Raw genomic sequence first — 9,915 nt, forward strand, 5'->3', positions numbered from 1 at the left:
TGCAAGAAGTAAACATTCAGTGCAACTCCTCACTTTGAACACAACATAATTATTCTCCTTAAGGTATGAATAGTGCTCTTGAGAAAAATACAACGGAAAGTAATTAGGTATGACAATAGGAATCTTTTCAGAATCTACCATATCCTACAGCTCCTGATAATAAAGAAAGATTGCAAGCTGCCTTGAACTCCTCATAGCAACCATGTGAGATTGGTAGTATCAACTTTCGAAAACAACTGTCTGCCTCAAGAAGTTTCTTTGTGGTATCTGTCTGAAAAGTAACTTCCAAGTTCTCCTGTGGGTCAAGCACTGTTGTCCCAGTAATGAACATCACGAGTGAGTTACTCAGTGGGTATCCAGTGTTGTCATCTGCAAGGTCAAACCCCAAAAATGAAGCACATGAGAAATATTAGGAAAGGTAGCATTGACTTTGGGCTGAAATATTATGGGTGGGTAATTGCTTCCATGTACTGTATTTTCAACCTTATCCTTGGAGATATTGTGAACGTTGACTTCAATTGATATTTCTGCACACAAATGACTTTTCACAAAATGTCAAGGGCATAACTAGTGGGCCATTTCTATTTTTCTTCGTCTATTTACAAATGCCATATTGTACTTGCATAAACTTCCAGGGATTTTTTTAAGCAAACTGCCTTTTATATGGCAAGAAGATGTACATGTACATGTATCCGCATGTATTTCAAAGACAGACATGATCAGGTTTTATTGCTTCCATGTGCATCAGGTCATTTGATATCCTTGTTCTCGTTTCCAACCACTTGTTTTCACAATTTCTCATGTTCACATTCTACTATCTAGCATCTGTCTGCATCTGTGGTTAGAATTCAGTCTCGAAACTTTTACTACAACTATAACAAAAGAATTAAACAATGTTACCCTCACTGGGGAATAGAATAGTGTATGCACAGCACTCACCTACATCAGAGCTACTGTTGTTGACATATTCAAGAAACCATACCCAAGACTGTGCCTGGGCTTCACCAACAATTTCTTGGATGGGATTTGCTTGAAGTAACTTGCTTTTCAGTATGTCCATGTCAACTGAAGCTTCTTCAATAGAGGGAAAAACAAATTCAGTTATGGATGGATGCTTGCGAAGCAAATCACCTAATCCAAGTGAATTAAGCCCGTGGAAGAACGAGTCAAGGGCAACAGTTCTTGTAACCAAGACTTCTGCAACTAGCAGATCATTCATAGCCTTGTCTTTGTTAAGATCACTCAGGGGTACTGCTTCTGTTAAGCCGTGTCGGACGAGCAACTCCTCAACCTTGTCTTTCGCTTCACCATCTACCTCATCGATGTTCTTTTTTTGTAAGATCTAGAGGACATTATGAAGTAATGTTAATTATGCTTAGTAACAATACAAGTACAGTCAGGCTATATACACGTATGGCTTGATATATTTTGAAATGGGTAATTTGTTTATGCAGCCCTAAAGGAAATTGATTGTAAGCAAATTATTTTCCTATTCATTGTAATAGGCTGGTATGAGAAAAGGGAAGGTCACACATGGCCACATCTCAAGAAATTTAGGCAAGGGATATTTTAAGTTGTGTGATGATTTTACAAGTGACTTGCTACATGGCAAGTGTGACAGTAAAGATTCATAAGGTCACTCAGGTGTTGGACTGCATCCAATGGCATGGAACCACCACTAACCCGGCTTAAGCATTGTAACAACTCAACATTTATTGTAACCAATCCAACCTTTTCTTGCAGAAGTCCCTTCAGCTCAAGGTCTGTTAGATCATCCATTGTAACAAAGACTGCTGCCTCCTCTATGGAACCAGTGTTAAGGTATTTAACTACAGCAGGAGATAGGCCTACAAATCCATGGCCATCATTCTTCAAACTATGAGCCACAAGTTTCCCTGCTACTTGAAAACACCCTGAAGAAACAGCATCTACTCCATAGAAGGGGATAAGATGTCCATCCTGACCGCCAAACAACTGCATATTGAATACGGGATCAACTTTACTCAAGGAACTAATAGCACTGTGAAAGAATTCTTTACTGGGGCCTCCCAAGTCAGCACCTTGCTCTCCATAAAAGTTAACATTTACATGTTTCTTCAAGTTCAATTGAGGGTTCTTGTAAATTGTCATTATCTGGCGGAGCATAGACAGCTGCATTCTGTTAACATCAATATATGCTGTTCCTTGCTCTGTCTGGCATCTGTAGGATTGCATAATTTCCACAGCCGTGCGTGGTTGTGTGCAAACAGATGGCATGCCTAGGAAAGAGACAATGGTACAATACTGTCAATATATATTAGTGTATTGAATGAACATTGTATACTGTAATGGGTCCACTTCCAATAAATACACTACTTCTAATAAATGCTCCCCCTTGATTTTGGTTGTTGTTGGTTTTTTCAAATAATGGCCCTGATTGGCACGAGTGCCTCCTTTCAATAAGCACCCACAATGTATGTGCCATTCAAGATAACTCATGGCATAAGTGAACTATGTCTTCTTCCTCATCTGAATAATATTTATTATATTGACTTGGAACAAAATAAGACAGTCATGTTATTGTTGTGAGTCTATTATCCAAGTTCTCTATTCCTCTATTATCATTAACTTCCGCAAGTTTGAAGGTACCTGAGGTTTGGGCTTACCAGTTTCAGTAGAGCTACCATCCCTGTCACCAGCATTTGAACCTTTAAATTGATCACGGTATGACAAAACATTATTGACCCAAACAGGAAATGAAGCTATTCATATTTGTGATACTCAGCACTATACAATCATCTATAATTTGATTGCATGCATAGGAATTAGGATCATTACTTTTAAATCTAGGTGAAATGTGTATGTTGCATGTTATGCAACAGCTGAAGAGGCTGCATTCAAGGGACAAAAATCAATGAAGTTTGAATGCTACAAGCACTGAGCCTAAAATTGACAGTATAGAGATCTACCAACGAATCGGGGTAGCTAAGACTATAAAGATATGGTTAGTGTATGTTCTCTGGATAAAGAAATCAAACATGCTATACAAAGGTGGTTAATAGTGTTAGCATTGCAATGGGGATGAGAAGTTGCCAGCCTTAGACTGCTTATTTGCAGTTCAACTTAAACCTCTTCCAGGAATAACATTTTAATAAGCTTTCACCATACAACAAGGTGTTGTGAATTTCTAATACTGACCTGTTTCCAAACGTAGATCTATTGCTTGTTCAAGACTACCACCTATGTCTAGAGCTGACTGTAGGGCAGAGCTTGATTTAACTGGGAAAATTCCTTGTAAATCTGCAAGGGCAGTGGGACTGACTGCACTCTTTTGCTGGCATCCTTAAGATGTAAGATATTTAACGCATGATTACGACTAAACATCATCTGCAGTTAAAAACACATTTTTACTCTTGTTTATTGAGGGAAATTATATTTTATGTCCCCCCACTCACGAAAACATTAAAAAACGAAAAGGAGACAATTTCTACAAATTAATTAGCCCATTGCAACCATAGTCATCACACTGATTTTTTTTTGCCTGGGGAGGCACAAATATGGTTGTGTATAATTTTTACTTTATCCAAAGACATTTATAGGTTATGTCTTGCAGGAAATTTCAGCTGAACATCAAACATTCCCTGGTGAAAAGAGTTGTGCAAAAGTAACCACAGTGCAGATACAGCACACTTTCTTTTCTTGATTTGTTTTTTTATAAGGTAGCTACAGTTGTAAGATTTAGTGTTACATAAGTAGTTTTTATATACAGTGTAGCATAACTGTTCTCTTTGATGTACCTGTCTTAATGGGTACAGGGTCTTTATCTTCATCACTTGAGTCATCATTCACAATAGTAGTTACTTGACTTGTTCCACTAAAATCCAACATGTCAGGATCATATACACTACTTGTACTTGCAACTGATCCACCACCACAATCCTGCATGTGCTGCCTCATTGTTGAAAGCTGAATCCTGATCCCACACTTGACACACATCTCTAATGGGCCAGTGTCTGAAGACCAATACAACCATAGATGACCAAATTTTAGCCTGACTGTTCTGTTCACTTAACAGTATTCCAACAGTAATTAAAAATGCCTTTTCCCAAGGCACCCACACTCACACAGGTTAAAAAAAGCTTTACAGGGAATTTTGGAAACAAGCCTGAGGAGGCAGCCAAAATGACAGAATGGCACATACATGTAACCTCTTCCACTACATATATATATTTATAATGCTAAAAAACTTTCAAAATAGTAATAACTACAAAAAAAAGGCATGCATTGTGTATGTGTGGTAGTGCAGGAACACAGCACTTTATTCCATATTGTCAACTGAGCTGTGTTTTGTCTTCCAGGGGATTCAGGTTGTCTTTGCGTAATATGTGTCCCTAATAGTGCACAATATTGTTTTGGTATCGTAAATGATTATAGTGTCATGGTAGATGTCTTAGGTAAATAGCCCCCCGAGAAGGCATGTGGTTAGTAGTAAAATACTAAGCCCAGAGAGATTGAAGAACATAAAAGGGAATTAAGAAACATTGGCTCAGGGGCTGACATGTTGATCACTTCCAAGTTCAGTTACAACTTCTTTTTCACCGAAAGGTTAAGCGTGCTCTCTGAGTGTCTGACAGCTTTTTAAGATAAAAGTTCGTGAACGGAACTTAATCCCTGACCGGCCAGGTTAGTATCTGGATGGGAGACCTCAAAACATACCACTTTGTGCCAGAAACATAGGACCGATAATAATATGTTAACACTCAAAAATGGTACAGATTTTGTTAGCCTGCTTTATACAAAACAAATATTGATGCAAGGGTAAACAACTATTGATACACAGTTTTTAGGAAGAGCAGAAGGAAGCTTTCAGGAAGCGTCGATCGAGAATAAAACATTTTGCAATCAACAACAAAATTTGTGACATGAACTGCACGTATAAAAGGTTACCCATCAGCAAAAAACATTTGGGAGATTTTTGCTACATTCAAATGTTCTATTGTACTTTTGGCTGCACAAGTAAATCGCAAAATACATCAGTCTGTGTCAAAATGACATTGGGTTTTTGTTTTTGTTAGTTTGATTTTTCTTTCTTTCAAGCTATAAAGTTTGACAAGAAATGTGTGAATTCAACATGAAGATCACAATCGCCTAACTCTTGCAGTTGACCATTGTTTCTGCAAAGTCAACAATTTACTCTCCTAGACGAGGTTATTTACTATCACCCTGGTAATTCCATCATTTTGGAAATAGCAGCTGCTTTATTATTCATCAGTGTCAATAATTCTTGCCGATTTTGGGGCTCATTTTGTTGAAACTCAAGCACACTTCCAACAGACCTGCTTATTTTAGTGATCAGCATGCAATGCAGGCCTATTATGGCACCATGAACACTCTTACAACCCGGTGACATAGTGTGTAGTGCACTGTACAGTGCTCTACTACGAAAAGGTTACTTTGCTATAGTAAGATCCAGCTTCATAGAAAGGCTTCTGGTAAAAGTGGAGCACAAGTCCTTCTCTAAGCCTTTGTGTGGCAAGGTCTCCAAGCTTAATGTTAGTCATTGTATCAAAAGAAACATATTGCAATACAGGGAACTGGTGATAATGAGGGGAGAACTCACCAGTGATGCATGTTCTATTTGCTCAAGGCTCAAATCGTTTTGAAGGGGTCGGACATAGATTCTAGCTGATGCCACCATTTCTTTAAGGTCTAACACGTTATGCCCTGCATTTCCTTTGGGTTGCAAGATTTCCAACTTGCTGGTTGATCTAAATTTTGTACGCATCAGCTCATAACCCCCTCCTTCCTTTAGTTTTGGGTAGCTCTCTAACAACTTTTCATGAAAGTAGTTGCACGAGGATTTCTTCTCAAATGTTATCTTCTTTTCTCCAAGTGATGCATTTGACAACTGGGTTTTGTAGCCATTACTTGGGACTTCATTATCCCTCGTTCTCCCTAAGCATATAAATGTATGAGTCCATGTATTGGGTAGTTTAATTCCTGTAGGCAATTTCCTTTTTCGTGGAATTCCTGCAGGTGTGAAATTAAATAGCCTCCCTAGCTCGGCTCTGGCATTTTCTGCAATAAAAATGTGATAGAAAATCTCAGTAATAAGCTCAACTAGGCAACAGATGTTAGGTTTTACATTTTAGAGTGGACTAAAGGCAGCAAATTTGTAAAGTTGCCTTAAAAACAGTGAGGGGGTGGGGGAATCAAAGTGCTTTGAAAAATTTTTAACCACAAATAAATGTCAACAGAACATAGCCATCACACAATAGCATTAGTGAGTGACAGTGGTTTAAAGAGAGCTGGACTAGAAATCAGGAGGTTGTGGATTAAGTTCTGTTTAGACAACTTTAACTTGGTAGTCTCAAGTTCAGCTGCTCATAGCAACCCTTGTAATTTGCTTTCTTGCCAGCAGGAGTTATTCGATTGGCTCATTTACAAATTTGCATCAGCATTCTTTATGTTGGCCATGGACAGCCCCATTTGGTGGAGTGGTCAACTATTTTTTTTTTGGGTTAATAACAATACATTACATGGCTATTGTTCTTGCAATTTTACTTTGATTTAATCATGTTTACCTGCAGCAGGTGTGCTTACTGCAGTCCTTTGCTGTTGACCTAAAATATCAATATTAATTCAAAATAAGGTATTTCGGCCAAGATAACAGGACTTAAGCTTATGGTTCCTTTTGTTTTCATATAATGAAAAGTATACCATAAGTAGGCTTCGTTACCTGTAATAGGTTTTTTAATTTACCTGTGTTACGAGAGTTGAGGGGCATTTGCTGCTGTTGACCTAAAATAGCAGGAAAAATACGGTGCTTAGTGTAAACATATTACATTCAATAAAGATAATTTTCTTGAAACAATGCCCTTTATTTGTTTGGTTGCCTTTTTTGATGATCAAGTACATACGTAGTCTACATTCACCTGCAGTGGGTGTCGCAAGTGCCGCTTGTGTAGCACTGTTTGTATTCGTTGCCAGCTGCGAATCTGGATAAGTAAGAAAAGATACTTTATACCATCTTAAAATAGTAAAGGACACTCCCTAGCTTGGTCAACCAGGTCAGGAACAGTGAATTCCCTTTTATTAAACTGGTCAACAAGCATTCCAACATTAACGTCGACAAAGCGTTCGGATCACAACCGATCCACCTTTGCTGTAATACTTTGAAAACAAATACCTTACTTCACGTTAACATAATTTTACACACCCGCTTCCATATGAGAAATGCAGTTGAGAATATTCTCCGCACATTCTCGCAGTGTTTCTCTTGCATTTCGACAAACCGGTGTTCCCGCCATGTTCGGTTCGATACACGACAAAGAACGCCCGCAAGCAAAGACATGCGGCTTGAGGGAGGCCGCTGTTTTCTGAACCGCAGGCCCATGCTCGCTTTAAAGGTGTACCTCGTCACTTTAAAGGTGTACCACATCAATTTTAAAGCAACACTGGTGACTTGAGCATGTTCCGCGTCATTGTAAATACTATTTCGTTGGACTTCACTTAAAACGCAGTGTGGGTCTTCACTTCAAAGGTGTACGTCTTCACTTCAAAGGTGTACGTCCTCACTTTAAAGGTACCTCCTCACTTTAAAGGTGTACGTCCTCACTTTAAAGCTGTACCTCCTCACTTTAAAGCTGTACCTCCTCACTTTAAAGGCCAAGTACTTCGATTTGTCCTATTTGCCGCGCCATATTACTCGACGTTTGGACCGCTTTTGATCAAACGTGACAACACAAATATGAAAGGCGTTTAATTAAACGATTCTCATGGCAGAAGGCTCAAGTTATAAGAGAAATGAAAGTGGAAGCAATAAAAAGAAACGAAGCAAAGATAAAATCAGATATTTAATCAAATACACCAGCAGTACAGAACATGTACTCTATTTGTAAACCATATCTTAGCCAAAAAAAGAAAAACAAATTCACCGCTCACCTTGCTTCGTCTCCTGTTTGTTGATACATTTGCTAGCCTCTTGCTTTGCCTCATTTTCCGGCTGTTAACTTAAGACTCCATTTCTGAAGGCAAACGGGTTCAAATCCTGGGATGTTGAATCACACAGGACAATTTAACGCCGGGGCCAACATTTTGAAGGACAAGGTCACTTTCACAAGACTCTAAACAGCCTTCCAACTCCCTACAGCAATAGTACTCGCTAATGTTTTGAAGAAAATCGACAGTGTGACAATTTCCACACTTGCACCTACACAATACAGAAGTCAACGAATGAATAAAAGGAACAAATCATGATGAACTGTCGATGCAAGAAGTAACAGCCAAACAAGAAACATACAATCAACGAAAGCAGTCTCGGTAGGTGCGCACAGAGATCACCATGCAGAATACGCAAGTATTCCAGCTATATAAGCCACTTCCACGTTTCCCTCAAATTTATTGGCCTTCAGTTGTCGTTCTAGTGCTTTGTCAGCTTGTTTTTCCTGTTTCGTAATTGGCAGTCCATTCCTTGTCAGCCTTTGGGTCGTCAGCAAAGGCGATGATATCTTCATCGCTCGAGGCTATATGATCTCGATGGAGATAAATCATGACCATCGTCTTCCATTTCTATGTCGTAATCCATTTTCGAGTCTTCGGAAAAATGACCAGCGTCAGAATCTGACGTCACTACCATCGCTCTTCCCAGACCTCTTTTGCGCGGTCGTGATTTCCTGAAACGGAAGTTTTAAAGGGGCACAGAAATTCTAGTATTTAGCCAGTCGGAAAAAAATTGGCGCCAGAATGCTCCCAAAACTACGCTTAATTTTTTAAGACAAAATATATTTTCTGGTTTAGGTGGACTTAAAGTGCGATGATCACTTCTCTCAATTTTAGCTAAAACCCGCACTTTAAATATATAGATTTGTTACGGCAGAAAATTCTCTCTTAATTATTGTCACATGATCTACAAAGAATAAACGAAATGACGAAGTGAGTAGGATCTATTTTAGCTCCATGCTATATAGCCTATCTGAAATTAACATGCAGTATTCTTTAAAAAATTCGCGACGAAATTTCTCCAAAACGCTCTTGAATAGCAACGGAGCTTAAGGTGGTTCAAAGCAGTTTCATCACTTTAAAGAGAATGTAACAAGAATTGCTTCCACAACACTGCATCACATAACAGCAATGCCATGATTCCATATGAATCGCCCTTATTGCTTCAGTAACACGATGTGTTCATTATCACTACGTAATACGTCATCATAGCAACAGGAGAGTCATCGAAAAACACCCTATGTTTTGCCTTTAGTTGGTGGTATCTCTAAACCCCATTTTTTATTGCTGAAAAGTTTTTAGCAGGCTAAGATGAAACTCTGAGCAAAGTTTTTTGATTTTTGTTTTTTCGTTTTGCAAATAGCAGCTGCTTTATTATTGCCAAATTCTTGTCCATTTTGGAGGTCATTTTGTTGAAACTCAAGCACGCTTTCAACAGACCTGTTTATGTTCGTGAGTTATGCACGCGCTGCGAGCCTATTGTCACCACGGACTTACACTCTTACGCTCTTACACTCTTACACTCATTCAACCCGGAGACATAGTGTGGTAGTGCACTACCACAAAAAACGGGCGAGGAACCAGGTGACTAATGCAACTAAACTTGCTAAAAAACGATGTTTTTTCTGGAAACTTGGAAACCAGCAAAGGCAATCCACGTAAAACTTGGGATCTGAACTCAGTAACCTTAACTGTTGGCTGAGAGCCAACAAGTTGAGTTTAAATGTGGCTAGCATTACCCGAGATGTTTGGGATCTGCTATTCGGACGGTCCTTATAAGGAAAAAAAGACTTATTACGAAAATAGACGAGTTCACGCTCTTGTGTGCATCATGGGTAATCAGGGCAAGATGGAGAGAAATTGGCCGTTTTTATACTAGAGACGCATAATTCGTCTGGGACGAACTTGGGCAAACTTTTTTTCTGCGTCTGTTAA

General features: G+C 38.9%; 1 protein-coding gene across 2 annotated transcripts; it reads right to left on the reverse strand.

Moving 5' to 3' along the window:
• Positions 1-127: 127 nt before the first annotated feature.
• LOC137978587 (G2/M phase-specific E3 ubiquitin-protein ligase-like) lies at positions 128-8,588 on the reverse strand. Of its 2 annotated transcripts, XM_068825579.1 has the most exons (12): positions 8,282-8,588; positions 7,924-8,191; positions 6,915-6,977; positions 6,742-6,780; positions 6,564-6,602; positions 5,600-6,057; positions 3,777-3,992; positions 3,178-3,321; positions 2,646-2,687; positions 1,732-2,258; positions 940-1,342; positions 128-369 (listed from the first exon to the last, which is right to left on the reverse strand). In XM_068825579.1, the coding sequence occupies exons 7-12, from the start codon at positions 3,973-3,975 to the stop codon at positions 128-130; spliced, it is 1,557 nt and encodes a 518-aa protein (XP_068681680.1). In that variant the 5' UTR covers positions 3,976-3,992; positions 5,600-6,057; positions 6,564-6,602; positions 6,742-6,780; positions 6,915-6,977; positions 7,924-8,191; positions 8,282-8,588. The 2 variants fall into 2 exon arrangements, with proteins under 2 accessions (XP_068681680.1, XP_068681681.1); XM_068825580.1 differs by having other exon boundaries at positions 6,719-6,780; positions 7,924-8,588.
• Between the last annotated feature and the right edge of the window lie 1,327 nt (positions 8,589-9,915).

The sequence above is a fragment of the Montipora foliosa genome, chromosome 12, assembly GCF_036669935.1.
Source record: "Montipora foliosa isolate CH-2021 chromosome 12, ASM3666993v2, whole genome shotgun sequence".
Classification (NCBI taxonomy): domain Eukaryota; kingdom Metazoa; phylum Cnidaria; class Anthozoa; order Scleractinia; family Acroporidae; genus Montipora; species Montipora foliosa.

Bases quoted from the DNA above. Each gene is read 5' to 3' on its own strand.
- LOC137978587 (XM_068825579.1), bottom strand. From the start codon at position 3,975: ATGTGTGTCAAGTGTGGGATCAGGATTCAGCTTTCAACAATGAGGCAG. The intron at 3,322-3,776 runs GTACATCAAAGA...TTACATCTTAAG, and splicing joins CCCTGTACCCATTAAGACAG to GATGCCAGCAAAAGAGTGCA. The intron at 370-939 runs GTGAGTGCTGTG...TTGACCTTGCAG, and splicing joins CAACAGTAGCTCTGATGTAG to ATGACAACACTGGATACCCA.